This window comes from Melanaphis sacchari, unplaced genomic scaffold (assembly GCF_002803265.2).
Source record: "Melanaphis sacchari strain LSU unplaced genomic scaffold, SCAv2.0 Contig61_pilon_pilon, whole genome shotgun sequence".
NCBI lineage: Eukaryota > Metazoa > Arthropoda > Insecta > Hemiptera > Aphididae > Melanaphis > Melanaphis sacchari.
Window position 1 is genome coordinate 509981 of NW_020271437.1, and position 26842 is coordinate 536822.

The 26842-nt window shown below is 23.9% G+C and overlaps 2 protein-coding genes across 4 annotated transcripts in view; both read right to left on the reverse strand.

Moving 5' to 3' along the window:
• Positions 1–472: 472 nt before the first annotated feature.
• Positions 473–5135, reverse strand: LOC112600180. The gene is made up of 6 exons (XM_025347349.1): positions 4644–5135; positions 2366–2570; positions 1727–2115; positions 1458–1650; positions 1026–1313; positions 473–955 (listed from the first exon to the last, which is right to left on the reverse strand). The coding sequence occupies exons 1-6, from the start codon at positions 4928–4930 to the stop codon at positions 524–526; spliced, it is 1794 nt and encodes a 597-aa protein (XP_025203134.1). The 5' UTR covers positions 4931–5135; the 3' UTR covers positions 473–523.
• Positions 5136–7899: 2764 nt separating this feature from the next.
• LOC112600151 (ATP-binding cassette sub-family G member 1-like) overlaps positions 7900–26842 on the reverse strand; it is a 39966-nt gene continuing 21023 nt past the window's right edge. For 2 of the 3 annotated variants that reach the window (XM_025347322.1, XM_025347323.1), the window contains exons 3-12: positions 25995–26112; positions 19245–19479; positions 16013–16158; positions 12083–12321; positions 10238–10339; positions 9920–10047; positions 8902–9070; positions 8709–8809; positions 8485–8640; positions 8072–8419 (exon numbers count right to left, since the gene is read on the reverse strand). In XM_025347322.1, coding sequence (XP_025203107.1) covers positions 8072–8419; positions 8485–8640; positions 8709–8809; positions 8902–9070; positions 9920–10047; positions 10238–10339; positions 12083–12321; positions 16013–16158; positions 19245–19479; positions 25995–26112 — 1742 coding nt within the window. Of the gene's footprint in view, positions 8420–8484; positions 8641–8708; positions 8810–8901; positions 9071–9919; positions 10048–10237; positions 10340–12082; positions 12322–16012; positions 16159–19244; positions 19480–25994; positions 26113–26842 lie in introns of all 3 variants that reach the window. The other variant, XM_025347324.1, reaches the window with a different exon arrangement.

Genomic DNA, 26842 nt, shown 5'->3' on the forward strand with positions numbered 1-26842 from the left:
GTATTCAGAACACAATGTTAAATATTTTTGGAAAGCAGTGTTCTAAAATTATTTGAAATACTATCTGAATTTTCCTGAATAAATATTATTGGCTATTGTTAATAACCTTTGAAATAAATAATAAGTAATATTAGTAAATATTAGTTGTTTAAAAATTATTAATTTTAAACTTGAATTTCAACAAAAATACTATAATATAATATTGTATGACCCTAACAAAACTACAATATAATGAACCAAGATGATAAGTTAGTAAGGAATTCAATTTGAAAAAAATTAAATTTCATAATAATCATAATTTATATTAAAAATTAAATAAAATATTGTAAATACAACTCAAGACATTCACAATAAGCTCTTATATATTTTTTAAGAAGTCAATTATAAAACATTTTTGTTAATTCTACCAATATATTTATTAAAACAATTTTAGTAAAGAATAATTTATTTTAACAAATGAAAAATACCTTCAATTAACAAGGTTCAAATTTAAAATTATAATTTTTTTTTTTATTAGTTCATATTAAAGGTTATCTTGATTTCCATACCATGGTTTTTTCATCTGAGTGTGATTATTACGCATAAAAACTGTAGTTTTTAGAGTAGAATCTGGTTTTAAAGTCCTCCAATTACCTTCTTCCTTATTCTTCACAGAATTTACAGTCTGTTTATAATTGTTATGGGTCCATGATTCCTTACGCTCAGTTTCATTATTATATCGTGTTGTTTTAACTTTAGAATCATTAGCAACTTTGTTTTCAAAAATATGTCCTTTATTTTTCATCAAATTTGATACATATAATTTATATGGCTCTAGAATATTCATAACTTCTGTAACTTTTTTTTGATCATCTGTTGACAATGTTGTATTTCTTAAAGCTAAAGATAGTTCTTTAGACAAAACATCTAACAAATTAACTTCTTTAGTATAGTTATTAAATTTGGCTCTATGTGTCTATAAAAAAATGTTAAAATAATATTTTTAGTACAATGAACAGTTAAATAAATTAGTTTTTTTTATTTACCAGAAGACTGTAAATACAAGTCACATTTTTTATGTTCAATAACATTGGAATGTATTTAAGTGCTTGTATGAGATCATTCTTGGTTAGAATAAGATATGATACAATTTGACTCAGAAGCTTTTCTTGATGCACAGGATGAGGAAATGTTTTTAATAAGTCCACCAACATTTGTTCTACTGGTGCGGTTTCTGCATTTATTTTAAAGAATGTATAAATGTAATCAATAGAACAACCAAAGCTTTTAACATCATAAGCTTTCTTAAGATGAAAATTGGCCTTTAGATAATCCTAAAGCGTAAAAACAATATATTATTATTTTTAGAATATATTTATATTTACTTTATATATGGTTAGAAGCAAATTTATAAAAACCAATTTTGTTTGTTATTAGTGATACATTTGTAGTGTTTGTCATATTACATAGTAAGATACCTTTTTATTAAACAAATAGTAGTTTCCAATTGCACCATGAACATAACCATTATCACTATCTTTTAATGCATCAATAAGTTGTTCTAAAATTATAGTAATATCATTGTTATACTCTTTATTTTGAGCTATTTTTGACAAGCTAAGTAAACAATTTTTTAGCAAAAGAAAATCTTTTGTGCTGTCTATTACTTCACTGAAAACAATAGTTTAAATATTAATTCAAATAGTTAGAAAGAAAATAATTATCAAATATATTTTTTAAAACTAACATAAGTAATTTTAATGCTTCTTCTAGAAGTTGATTTTTGGCATTTTTATTTTTATTCATATTTTTACTCATCCTATAATATATATGAATTAAATGTAATTTATGGTGATCCTTGTTACCAAGTTTAACTGCCATTTCAGATGCTTTAATTTCTTGTTCAGAACATTCAAAATAATTACCACATGTTCTTTGCCAATGTGTTAATACTCTGGCCATTAAAAAATACCACTCAGCTTCAGTTTCATTTAATGATACTGCTTTAAGTGCGCTATCTTTTGCTATTTGTGCACAAGGCAAGCCATACTCATAAAAGAATAATGTTTGAACACCAAATAATCCAGCTTTATTTGCATTGTTCATATTATTTGGCATTATAAAATGCTCCAATACCTAAAAAACAACAATGAAATATTAAATATAATAAATAATGTAAAAATAATAATTAGGATAGTAGGTAGTGTTAAAAGCAAAAATATAGTTATTTATTCATAGATTAAAAATCAAACAAATATTGTTTTAATGAATATACAAAATTGCAAAAGTAAGAACATTGAATAACAAAGTATTGTTTTATACCTAGTTATTACAATTTATAACAGCGCAAAATTAAGAATTTTGCTACATATCATAATTTACAAACCATATTTTTAATTGAACACAATTTGAACAAATAACCTTTCATTGAAAATGTTATGTGATTGAGAGCAATCTTAATAGATTTTAAAAATTGATCGTTTTTTCCAATAGATGATAAAATAATCTCGATTTCACCAATAATATCCAAAGCTTTATTTGACTTTCCTTCAGCAATATATTCATAACATATAACTATGTTATAACCAAATCTGAAAAATAAATTCAAATTAATAATTATAATAGAGTTAATTTAATTTTTAATGTAGTTTTAGTGCCAGAAAACTATTATCATTTGGCTTATAAAATTTAATATTATATAAATCACAATAAATACAATACCTAATACTTTATTATCATTTTATTATGTTTCCTTAAATGAGGATAGCAATTCATTTTATAGCAACATTAAATCAATAATTTTATATAAAATCTTACAGATTTAAAATAATATTTATGTTTTTGTTAAAGAGCTAAAATAAGAAAAGTGGTCTTTTTAATCATATTTTTTTTTACTGACGATTTCTTTTCCAAATACCAACATTGTGATGGAAATTATTTGATTTTGATAATCAATAGATTAATGATAAAGATATTGTCACATTTGAGTGGTTCACGTGATTAAAGTAATCAAAATATAGAATGAAATCGGTTAATATTTTATGAATCTATTAATAAAAATGTATAGTAGGTAGGTATATATAAAACAAGGTATATAAAATAATTTTTTGTTTGGTTAGTTTAAAATCAAAATCATAATTTTAATTAAGTATTACTAGCATTACCCGGAACTTGTCAGACGACTCAAGCGGAATTTATGTTGGGATTTAAAAATTGTAAATGTAAATATAAAGCCACTAGATGTCTAATGTGAGACTTCCTACCATGTTATCCACGTTAGGAATTATTCATCCTAAGTTTTTATTATTCTCTAATAGTCATTGCTTATTCTACACTTGTATAGATTGTAATATTTAAAATAAAGTATAAATTTAAAAAAAAAGTTTTAATTAAAGAAGAAATATAAAATTCATATTGATTATTCAAGTTTTTAGGTTATAGTTTATTTAGACAATCATTTGGATTTAGTTAGCAGTCTAGTTTTTTTTAAAACACTTATTGAGAAGAGACCAAAGTTGCTTATAGGTATAAATTGATTAATATTTTAATTTAAGTGTGAAATTATTAGAGTAGTTAATAGTAAATACTAGGTAAGCATATACCTAATAGAGGGCAATAGAAAAAAAAAGGACAAATTGTAACTTTAATATTATAGGTAATAATTAATAAAATAATGGTAATGAAGTATTTTTATTTAATTAAATATTAAACATTTTGTTATTAATTTCCCCGTTAATTTCTCATATAATGGATGTAATAGGTGATAAAACTGATAAGTACACAGAAAAAAAAACTTGCTATGAAATTTACTATGAATTATTTTAAAACAATTAAAATTCTATTATATTAAATATACTTCCTTTACCTATAGTGAAAAAAAATTGTTATTTTGATGTTAAGTAACAAATTTAATTATATGTTGATCATAGAAATTAATAATATTAAGTATTAAAACCTATGGCTTAGTTCATTGTATTAAGCAAATATATTAATTCAAATATAATTTACATTGTTTTAATTAAATTACAAAATTGTATTAAATTATTTTAGTATTAAGATACACCTCTTCAAATATTAATTATTCAGCAAATTTGACAATTTTTTTTGTACAGTCAGCAAATTTCTTAAAAGTAAAGATTTTTCTTTGATATTTTTTTCTTTAATAACAAAATATGTAATAAAATATGTAATTGTATTAATAATGGTATTGTATAACAATTATTTTGTTAAATTATTAACAATTAATAAGTAAAATTTTTTTTTTCCTGTGGCTTCTTTTTATCTTTGGTTTCTTTTACCTAGATTCCTAATAGAGTACTAGATGACCAAGATTTTCAAGAAAAGAAATTTGATATTTAGTATTTACTAAATAGATTACTTACCTATTTGTATCAAGGTTCAAGTCTGATATGAATTGGTATATTTCACTGTTATATCGCATATTATGTAACTACTTGAACATTTGACTTTAGACTGATAAATATCGATACTATCAAATTTCTTGCTTGAAAATCTTGAATTATTATTCTATTGTTTTATGTTGGTTAGAGACTAAGTAATATTGGTCACTTTATTTTAATTGTTTAAAATAAAAATTTTATCTGTTTTGCCACACATCAAATATTAATAAAGTTTTTTATATATAATTATCGACAAGTACTCACAGTTTCCATTTGATGAATTCAGGGTACGTGTCATGTTGCATGCCATATTGATCCTGGGTGATGGCCTTCATGTCCAGGTTATCGAACAGTACATCCTTTGACTGATCACCGCACACCTTGTACCTCTTTCTCCACGCGACTGGATTTTCGTATCCATCCACAAAGTTGACTGTCGCCGGTAAAATGTTGATTTTTTCGAATTCCCGGCAGATGGTCGTCGACAGATTAGTAACTGGGAGGTCTTTGCTGTTGTTTTCCATATTCGTGTACAGAAGCTTTTCTCCCATTATAATACTCACACGCAAAACGGAAAATTGTTCGACCAAATCAAACAGTATAAGAGTAACTAATAATTACTGTCCTAATATTAGCAGCGAACGACAAAGTTTATAACAAAAACATCATATTATGGAAGCTAAAAAATTTAAGCACTTCGCTTGTGGACTGCAGAAGGGCAGAACAAAACGATGGAAAACGGCTTCACAATCAGTTAAGATAACAACTGGAAAATCCCCGCACTAGATGTAGGTATCTATTTTAAGACATGGAATATTAATATATTCCATTTTTCATATTTGTCGTTTATGTACCTACCTACTGCACTGCCACAGTTCTGTACATTGATAAATAATAATATTAATTAGTTAACGTTAAATAACCAATAATTAACAAACATGAAACAATAATTGAATAATGATTACGCTTTGGTTCTTTTTTTAAAAGTACAACTTGTGCTAAACTCTATAGTTCCTTAAGTGCGATTTCTATAAAAAAACTAGGTTTTATCACATTTCCAGTTAACCAGTACTTATTATCTACCTAACGAGTTGTGACTGTAATTTATTAGATGGCATGTGATCAGTCTTAAAAAACTTTTTAGAAGAATAAAAAACAAACAAATATAGACATGATGGTATGATCGATGTTTACAAATTAATTATGTGATAAAATTCATGAAGTTCTAACCTTAAGAGTTAGGTATAACTTTAAAAATATCTTTGGAATAATGTTTTTATTTCTCAACATAAAAAATGTAGGTATTGTAAAACTTAATATTTTCTAATAAGAAACACTAATAATAAAAATGGTTATCATAAATATTTTAAAGGCTTTGGTGCGATAATTTATATTTTTGAAGAGCACATATTTTTATAAGCTGTATAGATACACCCTGTGATCAAAGTTTGCGTACGTCTATGGAGAGTTTTTTATAATACAGCAATTTAAAATAAATAAATAAAATAATAATAATAATAGAATTATAGAACTATAAATAATATTTACAACATATTATGTTAGACCATGGACGGATAGTGTAAGATTATAATATAAAGCTTAAGTATTTACACACAATAGATTTAGCTTCTCTTTTTTTTTTTTCATTGATTTAAGAAAATTACAATCTGTGAATAAAAAATAGATTTATCTATAGATTTTCAGTTTTTCTTATACCTAGAATTAATTAAATACAATCATACCTTACCTTATTATACTTAATTGATGTTCCTAGTATTATACATTTATACTTAAGAATAGTTTTAATATCTTGGAACTTAATTGAGTACAAGTCATATAAAATAGAATATACATTATTAACAGAAAGTTCAGAATTGAATAAATTAATCAAGTAAAGTCTAGGTCTCTTTAAAATTATTTTTAAATATTATATAATGATAATTTCAGAAAAAAAATGCGATTTAAAATCTCAGCTCAAAATACATTAGTATTTCATAGTTAATTATTAATTAAACTAGGCAGTGAACTTCTAAGTACCTAATATTTGTTAGGTATATTGTTGGTATTTATGCTTTTATATTTATTTGTGTAATTGTATTATGTACATGTATAGTCTAGTTAATTTAGGTTTACCTAGGTAAATTATGCAAATTAGTAGGTAATAAAAATGTGGTCCATTATACATTGATAATATTTATTTTTTAGTTAAGTGTCAAAGTACAACTTTAGTCGTCAAATGGCATGGAGGAGATATTAAGTGTAAATTGGCTGTTTTGTAAAATTTTCATTATTTTACTAACTTATTTAAATTTGAAGAATAATTAAAACACAGTAATAATATTTGATCTAAAATTTCAATTTCTGGTACTATGCTTTACCTCAATGTTCACTTATGGCAATAATATAATAAATAAAATACCTATAAATATATATGAAATATAATTGATGTTCATATTATTGTTTTCAATACTTGATCAAATTTTGAAACATTTTAACTCTTTTTAGGCTATTTATAAAATTTGAAAATTTGAATTTTTTTTAGTTTATTTTATATGAATATAGATGATACATTATTTGCTGGATGAAAATTGTTGAAAATGTTTTAAAAGATTTCACATCAGGAACAAGTTGTTCTTATATCTATAAAAAAATATTTAAAATGCATAATGATATGTATAATTTTGTTTTATATTATGCATTTTAATTAAAAATGTATACATATTTAAACATTTAAATTATGAATAATAATATTATCAAAATATACATATAACAAGATATAGTTTAAAAAAATTATTCTTAGGACTTACCTAAAACTTTTATTTTATCTTAAATTTTTCTATCATAACAGTATTTCATTAAGTAATTAAAATTGGTATATAGGCATTTCTTTCACGTTTTATAGACATGTTTCAATGTTTAACTTACACAACAGGATTCATGTACCTACACAATGATACTATTATATTTATCTATTTTAAATAAGCTTATTAGCATTAATATATGTGGTTTTACATAGACTAAAAATGTATAGTATAATGTTTCCCTTTGGTGTCTTATTCTATAAAATATAAACTATATATTTTATAGTAATAACTTTCAAACATAATTGGCATTTTAATTTAGATAATTTGATAGTTTTAAACTGTTTAAAAAGTTAAAATATAAAGAGTTCTTAAATTTTTTATTTTGACAGTCTTAAGAGAATTTGTTTATTAGTTGTTGTATATATGAGTATGATTATTCCTAAACTATAAATAATAAATACAAATTAAAAACATTTAAAAATAGTTTTATTTTTATGATCAACCTACCACATTAAGTACTAATTCACAAGAATAGAAACAATATAGTTACAATACTTAAACTAAGAATATTTTACATAAATAGGCGATTATTAATAAACATTATCTAATATCAATTTTATAAAAATTAAATACAATACTTACAATTTACATAAATAAAAAGAATACAAATATATTGAACAATATTCTATAACTGTAAATAGCAAAAGTACCTACCATTTAAATTTATTATAAATATACCAGTAATCATAAATCTTAAGTAAAAAAGTATTTACACTAAATTAATTAGATGGTATCAATTAAATTACAGTTTAATGGGTGAATTGTTCACTAAGGTAAAGTAACAAATTCAACACACATTTTTAAGATTATAATCACAGATTGATAGGCTTAACGACATTTCAAACTTTTTCTTAAAGTCAAAAAACTAATTATCACAATGAAAAACAAAAATCCAACCATCACTGTTATGTCTGTCCAATATTTTCCATCAGTCATACCAATTTCTTTGAATGTTGTTTCTGGAAAGCGGTAATGACAGTAACCTTCTTCATTTAAGCAGATTAGAGGTTCACGACCATAACCGTAAATAGAAACGACCAGGCCTTCTAGTGCATACCTCATATAACTGATGTAAGATACATAATATAGGGTAATAGGCATGTGGTTGAAAAGTACTAAGAAACCAGCAAAGAGAATACATAGACAAGTGATGATTGAACCAATGAAGACTCCGTTCTAAAACATATATTGGTATGAGTAAAAAATGGACAGAATTTGTACAGAATTTTATATTGACTTACAACTGGATTCATAGCAGTCCCAAGAATAAGACCAATACCTTCAGATATTAGAGTCATTAGCTGACAAACAAATAAGAACATCAAGAATCTGGTCCATGTCATCATTTGTGCCGACAAGTAGTAAGAAATTGATGTGTAAATAAAACAAAACACCATCTGCAAAAAAATAAGTATTAATAAACAAAAATATCCGTAAAAATTGTTTTAATAATTTCTTGACTTACCTGTAACGGCATATTTGTGACGAGAAACGCTATAAAATAGGTTGATAGCTTATACCAGTTGTTAAATAATTCTTTTCTCAGAATGTGTAGTTCGGATGGGACTGAAAAAATAAATAAAATTTAGTTAATTTTAAATGCTTATTTATGTGAGATTGTATAATACAACTAGTAGGCTTTTTTAATTTATACATACATTTTAAAATAGCTGGCATAATGGACGTGTAGCTTAAGTATACGAGCGTTACAATACAGAATCCAATATTGTTGATAGTTTTGCCACCATCAATGCCAGCGTTTTCAAACAAGAGTCCTAGTAATATTCCAACGAGAAAGTGCATACATATTTTTACATGAGTTACCGTCTAGAACAAAATAATTAAATTGTGATGCTATGATAATATTTTGAAAAGTGGAAATATTATGTTTGCTTTTATTTTATTATAAATAACATAATTTGGTTTTTTTTTTTATTGAACTTAAAGCCCGGCGACTAGGGCCATTAGTTGTTGTAGGGGTAAGGTTGGTAACGGTAGATTTTTTTTACGGTTGTTAAGGTTGACAGCAAACACGTGTATGTGTGGCAAGGTTTTTAACCACTATGAACCCGGGTGGTCACCCATCCGGGAGCTAGTAGCTGTAGACGTCATTTACTCACAATCGCATTCTGCGACTGGTAGCAGTCAACGCGTCACGCCAAGCCACTCATTTGGTGTATTTAATACCTAATTAGTAATGTATATAAAGAAAGGAAAACATTGATTCTAATTAGTAATTATTTCGCTTGTTTGTATTGAACAAGAAAAGTCTCGGGTTTCGGGTAGGTATTTTGATATAGTTTTAAAAATTTATCTGTGAAACTATTTGTAGAAAATTAAAATAATTACTACAATTCAATATGTAAATTTTGTATTTCATATTATATAATATTCAAATTGTAAAAAATAATAATTGCTAACTTTAATATTATAGTTACATCATGGTACACAATATAGGTATATCTATATACAATTATTTACTTTAAATATTATTAATTACTACTTTAAGAGTATGCCAATGAGAGTTCTTTACAATAGTTATTTGCTATTTTATTGGTTTCCAATACATTTTAACTAAACAAAAAAAATAAAAGATTATTTAGCATATAGAAAATATCTGTACCTACATAGCGAATTATACAACTAAAAATATAGATAAAAATAAATTTAACTAACCCAATCTCTGTAGACCTGCATTAAACTTCTGTGTATCAGAACTAATAATTTATTGAATTCGGAAGGCTGATTAACCAAGACCAATGTTGTCGGACCAGAATTTTTAGTTTTTCTTTTTAATAATGTACCTGGAAATTTTAAAAGCAATTTAATAACCATTAAATATTATTACTTTTATAAATATGTTACTAAAAAAGACATTTTATTTTACAAAAATTGGAATACCATAAATACATAACATGTGTATAAAAATACAATATGTATAATGTATTGTATAGGTAAAAGACATAATCCATTAAAAAAAATTAATTTTATTACGTGAATCGGTGATTTGAGGTGGTGTCCGCCATGAATTATCAATAGCTGCCGTTTTTAGTTGAGAAGTGAAATTTCCATATTCACCTGTCACTACTTCCATAACTATAATAACATTTTTTTTGAAAACGTATTAGTAGATATTCAATAGTAAATAGAAAATTTATAAAATGAGAAAAAAGAACATATTGCATTTTAGTAAATATAGGGTTGGTAAGTTTTAAGTAGTCGAAAAAGTAAGTATAGACGATTAATTACCCAGAATCCATATTTTACACGCTACTACGTTAATGTATTAGTGTTTAATAGGTACTGTTTATTATATTGTAGGAACTTAAGTATTTCTATACTAAATTAATTTATTATGTTTCATGTGATAGGATGGACATGCAGGTGAAATAAATCAAGACAATATCACATTATGCAGTTAAATTATTGAAAAGAAATATCTTACAGATTAATAAACGGACGATACAAATTTAAATTATTATTTTATGGTGCATTTATATTTTATAACATCATGGGCGTCCCCAGACATTTTTCTGGGGGGGGGGGGGGGCAAAATTAATTTAAAAAATAAATAAAGATATTTTTTTATACATTTTATTTATAATAAATTATCATGTTTTGTCATTATTATAATTAGGTATTATTATTATACATTTTGCTTATAGAACATTATTATGTTTCGTCAGTATAACATTAAATTATTATAAATAAGATACAAATTTAAAATTGTAGGGGGGGCAAGTGCCCCGTCTTGCCCCTCACTTTAGGGACGCCCATGTATAACATTAATTACTATTTATTATGTACACTATTAAAAAAAAAAAAAATTAAATATTAGTTTTTATTTCAGGATTTTAAATTAAAATATTAGTAATGTAATATTTTATAGTTTCATAAAATCAAGAGAATATTTTTGCTCACTCGTAAAACATTATTGTTAATTATAATTTGTACTATACTACTTATCTATTACTCGTCGAATATAATTAAAAGTTAGGTAGTTGAGATAAAAAAATTTAATTTAATTTAAAATTGTTTAAGGTCATCAGGAAATTTGAATCTGAATTTGACTCAATCTTTTTCCAAGAAAAATTTGTATAAATAAACAAATAAATATACACATGTTATACGTACCTCTATATAACAGCAATACTTAATAATATTAGTGTATTCTATATCAATTTCAACAAAGAAAATGTCATAAGCGATATGTAACTATCGCTTTAAAGTTCGCAAACCATTAAGCTGCACTGTGCGAAATAACTTCAAAAATCTCGTCTTTATTTTTGATTATATTATAATATTATTATTTTTGCGTTAGGTACTCAAGAGAGACGGATCCAATAAGGACAAACACATTTACTCTTTTTTTTAATATTGAATGGCATTTATACATTTATCTTAAATTTAAAATTTAAATCGCTTATAAATAAATTGTTTTAAAAAAAGAAGAGAAACTGTATAATATGAGGTCATATTTGATAAAAAATGTAAGAGAAAAATATCTGTGGTATCATATTGATATACGTTTCAAAAATTTTTTTCTATTTTAGATCATCATTCAGTTCTCTAGATCCGTACCTGATACTTTAAAACAATTATTTTAAAATACTATATTCACATAATCAAAACAGTTTTGTCAACCACGGTACACGATAATAACCTATCAGACCACTGAAGAGATCTCACTGACTCCAATTAGAAGTTGCGTTTATAGTTAGTAGTGACTCCGACAACACGACGATTAAAATATGGTGTGATGGAAAACAGACGACTAATATATGGTAGTGTGATGGTAAACACATTATAAATTTATTAAAATATTGTTCCAGTACTCACTGAAATCAGCTGGGTTATGGTATTGCGGACAGTTAAGGCCGATTGTTTGCAAATAAGGTATGGTGTTTTGACTAGAGCCTTGGTATACGCAGTATCCCTCGGCCATAATGTAGACGTGATCGAACATTTCGTACGTGCTGGCGCTGGGTTGGTGTATCGTGCAAACTACTGTCCTGCCACCTTTGGCCAAACCTTTCAAGATCGACACGCACTGATGTGAACTTGTACTATCCAAACCACTGAAAATAATAATAATGGAATGGTTTATACCTATTATTTATTTATTGTATGATAAACGGGCAATAGCCTTTTAGAAAATAAAATAATACAATAAAAATTATATCAACCAAGGTACATATAAAAATAATAATGACACATTTTTTTTTGCATATGTTGTGTGGGATTAATATAATTTAACAATAAACTATAGATAGTTTTTTTGAAATAATAGCTTCAAATAATTTAGGTATAATAGATAGTTTAGATATTGGTTATATTTTGATAGTTATTAATATCATTTTTACTTCCACTTTTATGTAAAGGAGTAATAAATTATTTTTTATGTCGAATGTTTAAGATTTTAGGAGAAATCAAAAGAAAGGTCAGGTATTTTAACAAGATTCTAAAGGTGGATGATATAGATCTAGAAGAGGTATTAGTAAAAACTTCGAAGCATGTATAGAATTAACAGTAAATATTAAATCTAAAATACCGTTGTGACTATTGGTAACATTAATAACTTGTTTTAAAACGAAGTAATCACTAATCAATATAACAATTAAAAAAAAAAAGTAGATGATGAATTCCTGAAAAAAGTATCATCAGTGACATAGGATTCATTTATATTAAACTTACTTAAAATTAGAATATTTTTTATTAAGTAGCTCATAGTTTACTAAAAGTTTTTTAACAATTCACAATTTTTATTACATAAATCAATGTGGGAATGAAGTGGAAAATACGTAGGTTACCTAGAAGTATATTATCATTATTATAAGAGAGTAAAACAAATACTTGTTGAATATCCTAAGATAGTTAAAATTTAATAATTTATAGTTTAAATTTTTTCTAGTAAGCCAATAAAATTTTAATACTTCTAACACGTAAATTAGATATTCTACCTACTAAATTTAATATGGTCTACAAGATTAAGCTTAACATCATTTATGTTATTGTTACCAAGTTTCAGACAAAAATATTAAGTCACAATGTTAATTAATAGCGCGGATACAAAAAAATTCAAGCCTAATTCTAAGAGATTTAACATTTTGATACAAAATTACACGAAGATTAAAAAATGTTGATTAATATTATAGGTGTTAGTTAAAATAGCCAGATTAACAATTTTAATAAATTTGATAATTATTCCGATTTCATCATTGCTTGTACGCATTATACTAGCTCTTCCCTCTATTTCTTCATATAGTTTCTCTAGTAAGGAGTTTTATTTGTATACATAGATATTGGAGACGGTGGATTAATGTGTATTTTTTTTTTTTGTTCTAAATAATATCGAACACGATAGATTTAGATACAAAATAGCTTTAATGAGATTTTGTTTACGGATTAATAAAGATCAAGACGAATGATCTTTAAAAGTATAGGCGTATTACTTATGTCAACCACTTATGTCAGTACGCAATCGTACTGTTTACCTGATTTATATCATCAAATAACCTCTTATTAGACTGATTAGTGTTGGTTTCCTGAACATTATAGAAAATAACGTTAATTGCTTGTTTATTGCACTCGTTAGTTTCATTGACAATGAAATCATTAGAGAAATTTTGATCATTACTAAAGTTCGATTTCAAATTATCAACTTTGATGATCAGTTTATTTAAGAAAGATTTGAGTACTGGTAACTATTTAAGATCTTGATTACAGCCAGTAGGTACAGAAGAATTGAGTAATTTACTTTTCAATCCCAGACGTTTTAGCTCAGTGGAACATTATTTATAGTTCGGAACATTTCGGATGAACTAACAAAGCACATCCATTATACTTGATAGAAACATCGAGGTCAGCGAATTGTGAATCACAAAAATAGCAAATAGTGTTATTAGCCATAGTAGTGGAGTGGAAAGTAGCGATAGTGTAATGAATGTGATACCAAGTACAAAATATTAAAATTAAATATAAATCAAAAAATAAACTGAAAAAGCGCACTCTGGAGCAGGGGCGGACTGGCCAAGGAGGCAAAGCGGCAATCACCTCCCGGGGCCTTGATAGTGTCAAATTATAAAAATTATACACATTTAAGTATAAGATGTATTATTTAAATATAATAGTAATACACCATTTATTATCAAACGAATAAAAATGAATTGAGCACTATTAACTAAAAATATTTATTAATTAAAATGTGATAATAATAGGTCCAATTGATTAACCCTCTGACCTCTCGATATCCAGTACACCCCTGCTCGGAAGAGATAAACATATGTGTTATTCGTTCGGCTGTTAACATTTAACTGACATTTACCTACATTGTAGCTAGTAATTATAGATGAAATGAGCGAAAAGTATTTAGATATGAGTATAAAGATAAATATTTAAGTTTGAATATTTAACAAAATATTACAATATTTTTAAAACCAAATATATTTTAAATGTAGAACGACACATACCGGTATTTTTTGTAATTTTTCTTGTATAGATTTAAATAAGTTTATTAAAAGGTATCTAAAAATTATTATTTTGTTCCAAGCATAGGTAAGGTCAAATACCTTTTTAAATTCTTAACATACTAGTGATTTATGTCAAATATCTGATTAATTTAATAGTTAATTAAAAAATCAGAAGAACCAAGTAAACAGATCACTAAATAATGTTTAAGGGACCATTAGATCACTAGGTATTGATTCATTAAATGCTTATTTATTGTTCATACAAACATTATAAACACGTTAGTGTAGAAAATTCATAAATCACACTGTCAGCTATTAATAACGTATAAACCTACTTTTTATAGTAACTTAAAAATACGAGTATATTCTTATGTAACTATCTATTAATATTAAATAATTTGGTGCACAGGTTATAATATTGGATGTAATATACTAATATACTTATTGCGTTTTTCATGGAATTATGAGCATTTTAACCGCTGCGAAATCGTTTTTTGATTTTCGAGTTATTATACATTAATGTACTAACAGTTTAACATTTAGTAATTCAGTAAGTAGGTACCTAAACTCCAACCACTAATTATTGTTTTTGTAGAGAAATAATTAATAAGCATTTTAATCATTAATAAACCGTAGCATTTGAGGCATTATAGGTATACTGTTTACAAATTTCAGTTAAAAAAAATATGAAATTAAAATTGAAAGGTATTTTTAGGAAATGAGAGTGAAGAAAAGTATTGATCAAGTAATATTGAATAGTTATTTTTCAATAATTCTAAGAATTGTTACACCAGTAATCATTGAAAATAATCACATATTAAATATAATACAATAAAATATTAATAACCGAAAAAGAAACAAAAAAATAAAATAAATAGTGCTAAAATAAAATAAAAGCGGTGTTAAAGATCCAATAAATCAATTGACTTACTGTTATAATATTATTAAGGCACTTCTATTTAGTATACTTTTGTTTTAACCACGATACGTGCTTTAATAATTATTAATTTATTGTATAAGCCATCCAATTCATATTGGCATTTTACAATAATTACGATTAAAAATATTGGCACAAAAACTATATTTTTTTCAATATAATATAGTTTTTGGACCTCTTTTTTAATGGTACCTCATCTGTGTGCTAAGATAAACAAACTGGGTTGTACAATTTATTATCTTATGATTTGTATGAGCGGTAGGCACACACACACACACACACACACACACACACACACCATACATAGGTTATTGTATAATTGCAGTATGGTATAAAGTAAAACATCAAATGTGAAGAGCTTACGTAGTAGGTTCATCGAGGAACATGATAGGTGGATTATCAATAAGTTCAAGAGCAATGGATAAGCGTTTCTTCTGTCCGCCGGATAATCTACCGCACCTGGTATGAAGACTGCCGGAGAGTCCGATGCTGTCTAGAATGTCCTCGATCTAATCAAAAACAAGGAGAACAATGCAAGTTTAAATACGTGATTATAATATTACTAAAGTATACATACATATACACACTAGTGTATTTTAGTTAGGTAAGTATTTATACGTGTGCATACAGAGGAAATTGAATAAAAATGTAATAGGTTCGATGGGTAAGGTATAATAGGTGTGTCGTAGGTGTATTTGTTTTTCGTGATTTAAACATATTTGGTGACTGACGTGAAAAGAAAAACTCATGGTTCTAAATTGAGAACAATATAGCTAAAAGTCATTTAAATAATACCAATAGCTTGAGTTCTTCTTTTATAATTATTCGAAGGATGACATGTAATAAATAATTGTATGATAAATTAAACCTACATAGCCTTGAAGACGATTGAATTACACTGCGGTTTGAACAGGTCATCATAAAGACTATACTTTTATACAAATTGCTTGTAAAAATGTTCGGAAAGACAAATAAAGGAAGTTTTTTAACAGAATAATGACTTAAACAAAAGTATTTTTAAACATATTTTGTTAGTTAGTACTGAGATACTATATATTTATATAGATAACTACTATTATTATTATTAACTAATATTTGAATAATTATGCAGTGGAAGAAATATAAGCGTATCATTGAATAGATGAGTCAACAATACCTATTTAATAGTTAATATAATTTGTTTTTAAAATGACATAATGTAATTATGTTAGTTTTTACTTCGTAAAAAATATAGATTCAGTTGTGATATTAATAGTAAAATAAAATTACGAAAATACTTCAAACAAAAATAGAATACTAAGATTAAAATATGTATCTAAAACGGGATAAATTAATTATTAATAAATAAATAATAATTTTGAAATAATGAGTATCTAATCGATGTTAATACAAGATCATCTTTTATACCCTAATGTACAGCCCCTATAATTATTAAAAAATAAGATAAAATAAGTTTTAATATAGATTATGTGTAAAATACTCGTAAAATACGAAACCATGTAATAAACTATATAAATCTTATACTATAATATTTAACGGAATACATTTAGTATAATATAATGTATAAACGCATCTTAGGGGTTATTTATAAGTATAAGAAATATTGAGAATGTGAAGTCATTATTGAATCTACTGAAAAACAGAAAAAATAAATAAATACTATTATATTAAATTTGTCTTTAAAGTTTTAAAATAAACATTTAAATTATATTTTATATTGAAATATTAAATCTCGATAAATATAATTATTGTTTAAAAATTTTAAACAAAGTTATAATTAATCTTAACAATAAAACTAATAAATTTCTAAATTTTACTTAGGTAAGTTTTAACAGTGTTATAAAAGAAAATTTTAGCAAAATTACGCGTGTAATAAATGAAAATAAATACGTATTAACCATTCAGATCAAACTTAAAACTAGGTCAAATAAATATTTTTATGCTTTTTTCATTTTTTATCAAGGTAGTTCTAACCAGCTGTATCTGACCTTGTAGATAACAAAGAAATATAGATAAAATAAATATATTAATAATATTGATGATAAGTTAAAACTTTAAACTAATATAGTTAAGCTTTGAACATATGTAAAATTATTAATACTTATAGTATGAGTAAGTATCATTTTAATGTTAAATGTGTATCAATTATTTATCAAAGTTAAAATTCTGACATAGGCAACGAATTTTTCTATTAATAATTGTTAATAACCAAGAAAAAATTAGCACTATAAATGTAGTAGATGGATAATGTTTTAAACTAAAAATAAGCGATCAATGTTTATCATAATTAGTATATGGTTAATACATTTATTAATATATTTTAAGTACTCATTGCAGTTTCAGCTATCAATTAAAAAGGTGCTAGAGCTATATTATATTAGTTATTTCTCTCGGACTCACATACAATATAGATAAAATGCATTTACGTAGAATGATTTTTAGAATTTTTGAGTAATTTTAGAGTAAAATCTATAGCAAATCCTATCATAAAAAGTAAAAAGAATAACATTTTCGAGGGTTTAACTAGTGGATATCAAGTTGTTACTTGTTTGAGACAGTATTTAATCGACTTATATATACATATAATATATATGTTATATACCTTCAAAAATATTATTCTCTAAAATTTCCTTAACAGATAATTTTACTTTTAAATTACTGACATCCTCTTAAAACAAATTAACTACATTTTTTTCAACAATATTATGTTATTTTACGATTTATAATATTGAATATTTATGTATTTTACATAATATATATTTTATTTATATAATGCATATTTTTTTTTACAATTTAAAAATAAAAATTTTAATCATGAAATCAAAACAGGTTTAAAACCAGTTAACAATGGAAAAGACGGAAATCATTTTTAGATAAATAATTGCAGAAAAATCGTTTTATTATTAGAAACTAAAATCGGAAAAATCAATACTGTTTATCTGGATTGAGTGGAAATAGTTTGTATGGTTGCGATCATCACAATTTTCATGAAGAAGACTTGTTTTAATTTATAAATATAATGTAATTTCCGTAAATGAAAATATTAATTATGAATATGATAGGACTATTCCTTTTTTAGCTATTATAACTTTATTTTTGTATTTATAATTAAAAAATAAAACCTTGTAAAAATAAATTAAATTATCATTTTTTCTGACTGAGTTACGCTATAAGAAAAATATAATATAAAATAAAACGTTTTAACAGTTGAGAAACAATAAATTAAAAATTGATAAAGGTTAAAGGTATTTACGTTTTTAATTTGCTTTAACATTTTAACCAAGTAATCTAGCAGTGAATAACATTATAAAATTTTTAATTAATGAATTATTGAACAGTATAAAATATACTTTTTAAGTTAATCAAATGTTTATGTTGACTTTAAAATTTTTTTTCTGTTTATCGAAGGAAATAGGAAAGAATTTGCACTATCACCAAAAATATCGTTTTAGGAGTAAGTGCTTATATTAATTATATTTTGATATAAAAATTATATTATATTGCATCATTGTTATTTGTTATTATAAATAAAAAAAAAAATACATTTGTATCAACCACATTTTTAGAAAATGAAGACTTTCGTCTGATCACTTACTACAAGAAGTTTAGATTTGTAGGAGAGTGTGTATCCGAGTTTCAGGTCAGCTGCCATCATCATGATTTCTAATACAGTAAAAAGTGGGCACAATTGGTCGTCTTGCATAATATAACAGGATTCTTTTCGGCACATAGTATGACCCTCGTTATTTTTTTTTCTCAAATCATTATTTAATAGTAAGTCATCGTCATCAACACGGCTTGTTCTGACTTCACCGTTCATTCCTTTGCGTCTATAATACATAAAACAAAATACAATTTATGATTTTCGATTGTTTATTTTTATGGCATTGGTATGAGCTATGATAACAAGCTTAGTTACCTAATTTATTTAAACTAATATTGAATTAATATTTAAAAAATCGTAGTAAGTTTTGAGTATTATTTAGGTATGTTTTTTTTTTTTTATTAATTTTGTAAGAAGATACAGTAAATACTTTCAGTTTTAAAATTAAAATAATTTCAAAGTATTATAATACGAAATCTAAAATAATTTTATTAAGATAATATTTACAATATACAATTAAAGAGACTTGAAAATAATAAATAATCATTATTGTTTCTTTTAATATCTCAAAACATATTACTTATATATTAATTTTAAATCATATAAAAAAAAAAAAAAATTGAACGACATTTTTAAAATGTATTTTATGTCTTGAGGCAATTCAAGTTAACTTCCTACACAACATTCATTGTCAACTTATTCAATGTGAACAAGACCACCCTGAGAAATACATTCAATGTCCAAATAAAATGTACTTGATATTGAATTTTTAAATGTACATTTTGATTTTTAAATGTGGGTCACCCTGTTGGAACGCTTTGTGTTGGAAGGTCACATGTTCGAAGCACATTATGTACGTGAATTATAATGATTATTACTGTCTATTTCAATGTTTTTATAACGATATTTATATATAATTTAACAAATGAAAAAACTAAAATGCACATACATAAATAAATAAATTATGGTCAACTATTAACAAGCCCAAAAAAAATATTTATGGCTTTCGTGATTTTATAAGATGTGTTGATTACTACATTTAATATAATCAGTATTATAACGATAGTGCTGTATTGTGCACATACAAGTTTGTAACTGAAACAAAATAAATATCATCTCAACTCTCAAGTATAAATAAATATAAAGATAATTTAAATATATGTTTAATTTTCAATACCTATCTATTATTTTTATACACATCGTATATTATGTAGATTGGGTAACGAGCAAAATATAAATTCCAGGCTTTGATACAGGCTCAATAACTATAGGAAATTTAGATAATTATCTAAAAATATGAGAATCGGAATAATGTAAGAAGTTAAAATAATTTTTTTAAATTTTTTTTAAAAGGTATATGGATATTCTCTGCCTGAGGTTATTAGTGTCAAAAAATAAGTGCTAATTTTTATGTATTTATCTTGATTAATTTCAAATGTATTTATGACTGTTATGTTTTATAATTCAAGTACTTATAGAGGTACCTTTTTATGAATGATAATAACAATTAATATTATTATGTTGAAATTGTTTTTTTTTGTGATTACCTTAGGGTTAAGGAGTTGAGGTAATAAGAATCAAAAATGTGATGACAATTGATAAATAGTGATATATTACTACCAAGGTATTTTTATTGATACTTCAAATATTTGATTGATTGTTTACAATATTATTAGTAAGAAGTAAAAATCACACAAAGAGTTATAAAATGCAGGTATATATAGACGATAAAATATTGAATACCAGCATATTATTTAGTACTAAACACTTTTAAAACAGGTTGTCCGTAGAATCTAAAGTAAATATCTATTTTCTTTATTTTAGTTGTACAATCTGATTAAATGAAAATTAATATTTAATCCATAGAGAAATTTATATTATTTATAATTTTATCTATGTATATAAAGAAAGAAATTTACTGACTAAAATTTTAATGCATAGATCAAAACTACAAAGCTAAAAAAATTGAAATTTAGCAAATAATGTTAGAAAATAAATAATAATAATGTTAGAAAATACTAAGAAGGTCAAAAGTTCTAAGGAATTGAAGTAAATTAGTATATAATATATACTTGTATAAAATCGGAATGAGAAATCGAGTGACAACATAGGAGTACACTATTAAGCCCATAATATAATCTGGTCGTAGTCCATTCGGCTTCTGTTTTACAAAAAGTCAATTTCTAAACGGCTCCCATCTAAAAAGGTCTAATGATCAGTTTTTTACAATACAAATTTTTTCCCACTTAATATAGACTTCGAACTGTCTCAAAAGAGGTGTGATTAAAAATGTCTTGGTGTACACTAAGTAAATTATTAAAATTATATAAAAAAAGCTTATAGTATAATATGAAATTTTAAATTGTTAACGTTAAAAAATTTAAATGATGGAAAAATTTTTGTATAAATAAAAATACTAAAAAAAAACTTATATTGGATAAATTTGTTAGACACAATATTTTTATATAGTCTATGCGTGCTATTTTATTTGATGAAAACTCGTAAATGATTTTTTCGACAAGCTCTTGTTTTTTTTTCGATCAGACAGGCGTGCATATGTCTAATAATTATTGTAGAGCTTATAATCATACAATTATATCTGCACATTTTTTTCGACGGTAGCTGTTTGGGAATTTACCTGTTCGTAAAATCTTTTTTGATGGGAGCTGTTTGGAAATAAGCAAACAATAGACGGGAGCCATTTGGGATCTGATGCATAATTTGTCTGATTTTTATAGTGATTTATTAAATTTTTTCTATGTAAGTATATAATGTCATTCATTTAATAATATTTAGTCAAATTATATAGATCTTTCTTACAACGGCAACGGTTTATTTCGAATTCTCTTAAGAAGATGGTAAATTTTAAATCCTAAAAAATAATATTATATACTAAGACACTAAATTTTAAGATAAAATGGTGATCTAGCACACATTTTCAACTCACTAAAATTGTGCGTAGTACGTAATGCTAAGTGTATAGTACAGAATTTAAATGTGTATTGGCTTTACAATTTTTTTTTTTGATTTATTCATTTATATATATATATATATATAATAATTATACATTTTGACATATTTAAAAAAAATATCTTTTCTGCATGTATACTGTAATATTATTTACGATTAAGCTATGGATACGTAATACATCTAATAATAATCAAATTTAATTTCGGTTCCCTTTCAAAGTGAAAAAAAAAAAATAATCAAATTTTATTTTATAATTTCATTTCAATAACATTATGGAATAACAATACATAGTTCTTCGAATATTTATTATTTTGTCCTTCTAACTTATAATGGCCAAATAGGTGACCGACATCCATATATTTTTAATAAGCAATAAAGATCTATCATAGAAGTAGGTAACTAATATTATGTTTTATGCGTTAATGTAGTTAAGTTTTAATTTTTTTAATAGGTATATTGATTATATGATAATTGTATATCATACTTATTATAGTGTAGTCAAATTGTAATATTTATACTAAAATAAAAAGAAAAGTTTATATAAAATGTACAATTTAATAAACATTTAATTATATACGTATATCCATGATAAATTTATGATACCGGAATTAGTGGCATTGGTCATATTATACTAATTATAAGACCCTGGAATCGATATCAGTTTTAAAGTGACTATATAAATAAATACAGTATTCAGTGTTGGTAAAATATTGATTGAGTGGACGAAACTACAGACCATTTATATTGTTATATAGAATCTCTATTTTATTTATAATAAACCTATATTTTTTATGTCAAGGGCACTATTTGCGTCCATCCAGTTAAGAAATATGAGAAGTAAAAAAAAATAAAAAATAATAATAATCTAAATTTATACACAACCATGTAATGCCTTTATTATATTAATTATTTTTGGAACAGTCAAACACTTAAATATACGAATAAATTAATTGTTTGGTATTTTATTTGAGTAACGTACAAAAATTATTCAAAAAAATGTTAAGATTTTGTGAACATCAAAAAAATATACCTAACAAGTAGAAATGTAGTAGATACATATAATACATAAATGCTTTGAATAAACACGATAAATATAGAGGCATCAAATTATTATAAATTTTGTAGTATAAAATTAATGGTATTTTATATTATAATTTATATAGTTATTAATTGATGCCTTATTTTTAATTTATATTATAGTAATTTTAAAATTACATATAAATATATATTATATTATATATGGAGTATTTCACGATGAACTGACAATTACAATTACATTGTTTTATTGAACATTTTCAACTTTTTTTTTTAATAATCAATTGTCGTCTGTGCTACATTTAAAATATTTTTCAATTTATTTTTAATATTTTGTATGCAAAATTAAAAAATTAAAAAATTTTCTATTTGATATTTAAAAAAATCAAGATAGCCATTTTGTTAATCCAATTTTTAGAAAAAATTTGGTACCAAATTTTTTTACTAAGATTGAGTTAATAGTTTTTAAACAATTTTTAAAGTTTGTTTAAATTACATTTTTTTTTATTGTTTATTAGTGTTACAGCGATTATTGATTATCCAGAAAATTTATTTGAAATAATATAAAATTATGCAAACTTCAAAAAATCGTAAAAAATAAACTGGTTAACATTTTTCATTTTTTTTTTAAATGTGTTTTAAACATTATATCAACAAATTGGTATTTTGATTTTTTTAAATATTAAATAGAAAATTTTTTAAATTCTAATTTTATTTATAAAATAAAAAAAATAAAAATAAAAATTAATTTAAATGTAGCGTAGATGATAATTGATAATTTAAAAAAAAAAAGTTAAATATATTCAATAGAACAAAAGTTATTGCAATTGTCATTTCACCGTGAATAACCTGTATATAAATAGATAATTAAAATTCTAATATTTGTAAGAAATAATATAATGAAAATCATCTGTAATATGTAAATATAGATAGTTGATTACGGTTAGTAGAAAAATTTTATATGGCATAGAATTATTAAACTATATTATGATACTGTTACGTACCGTGTTGCAACGGACGCAACAATACATAAACATTTCTTTTTGTGTATACAGGGAATAATATACAATCCTATAGTCATATATACATATATACTTTATACTATATTTATTTTATAAATTAAATGTATGAATCTTAAATTTATTTTCAAAATAATAATTCATGGTGATAAATAAAGTTTGAATTTATGTATATTGTACAATAAAAAATAGAAAAGTAGTAAAAATAACCAAAAATATGTAAACATTTTTGTTAAATTATACCAAAAATTAACTATTTTTTCATAAGAATTAGAAGTTAATTACATATAACTAATTCGTTAATTGATCACGTAAATGTATTATTATTAAAATTATTAATTAAATACATTTTTTAGTTATACACTGCAATATAATCGTTTACTATAGTAACAATAATACAAAAAAATGAAATCGTATGATTCAAAAATAGTATTTTAATTTACAAAAAGTGTAATTGGGATAGGCAGTTTTAAAATTATGAACGATGGTGTATGTGAAGATGTCACAAAAAATAAATATAGTGTAATATGAGTACATATTATTATATCTATTTATTTTTTGTTAAATATTAAAAAAAAAAACTATGTTAAAAATATTACTTTATGATTAAATTATAATACTAATATATTTTGTATATTATGTAGTGTATTAAACAATTAGCATACAAATTCGTGATTTTTTGTGGCTGTACAATTTTAGGTCAATACCATACAAGTTAGCTAAATACAAGGACATTTAATATAGTTCCACTTCAATAAATTGTATATTATTTTAGTAACCAATTTATGTATATACATTAGACCTATTACATAGATTACAAAATCATAATGATATGTATTACTTACCATTTACACATACTTAAAAAATCCACATAATAAATGTTTATATAAATTCACAAAATTAAAAACTTTAACTATTTAATACTTAAGTACTTACTATGTAATTCAAATTTTAAAATTGCTGTAATCAGGTAAATTATTATTCGAATTAGCGATTCTACAAAAATATTATGAAATTAACCTACAATAACTGTAGGTAATTTAGATACTAATTGATAAAAATAGTTTCTCATTATTTATTTATGTAAACATAATTGTTATTGAGTTATTATTTATGATCGAGTAAATTAACTTGAATTTAAATATTTTCTATTGAATATAATATCACAAGTTACAACTTATAAAACATATATAGGACCTTTCAAAAACTAATTTGTCCGATTCTCTGTTATTAGGATATTATAGAAATTCATTAATTCAATGATTTTATTAATATTTAAACTAAAATATATAGTCAAAGGTTTACAAGACAAAATACTATTAAACGTCATACAATTATAAAATGATATCCAATAATATCCATCTATAATTCATAAATTTGGAAATTTATACACATTATACATATATCTAATATGTAATTTGTTTTTTTTTTGTGAAGCTTAATCATAATAATTTATAATTATTTTTATAGTTAATTTCATATAATAAATTATGTAGGTAATAATAATTCATTTCAAGAAATATAATTCGAAAAATGTATAGTTATAATTATTTTTATGTATACTATAGTGTATCTTCCATGTACTTGATTTATATTATTTAACAGTTCTCATAAAAAAATTAATATTTAAGCCCGAAATTTTAAATTATGGTTTTCATTAACAAAAATTAATTTTTTTTTGTGTATTGAAATGTTTTTGTAGAATATAAAAACTTACTCAAATCCAGTAAGAATATTTAAAAGAGTTGATTTTCCAGCACCAGATGGTCCCATAATTACAGTTAATTCACCACAGTTAAAACGTCCAGATACGCCTTTAAGAACTTGTTTTTTTTCTAAAAAATAAAAACAAATATTTCATTAAATAATAAATATACATAAATCACTCATAAAAAATGAAATATTATTGAATTATTATTAAAATATTATAATTATATCACTATATTTACAGCAGGTATAAACAATGTATGTACCTACCAGATACTTGCTTAATAATATACTATTTACGTATCATAATTTTGTAAAAAAAATTGGATTTAGATATTATATACAGTTTAAATTTCGTTTATTGTTATGAGACCTATGAAAGTGTAAGAGGTGTTTTGTGTTGATATTTTAAAACAATAGGAAAAAGGATGGATTGATATCGTACTACGCATCTGTAACCAGAGTTTAATTACACATTCACACCTATATGTTAACAAGTACATTTACAGTTATCTTCTATTTATTTGATCATTTCGTAATTATAAAACGTGTCGTAGTCATAGCTATGGTATTTTTAATTATTTTAATGTTTAAAAAATATTTTACTTAATATAAATTATTAATATACATTATTAACATATTTGTCAATAAAAATGCATAGATATTTTTAATTGAATTACTTATATATTAAGTTATTCATTATTAAAAGTTAATTAAAAGTTACTGACCTCAAATACTACATCTCATATAATGTCAAATAAATTCCACTATATTTAATTGATATAATTAAATAATTAATAATTATACTTAATGTGGATATCAGTCGTCATTTATTGTTGTTATAACTAATTTATAATA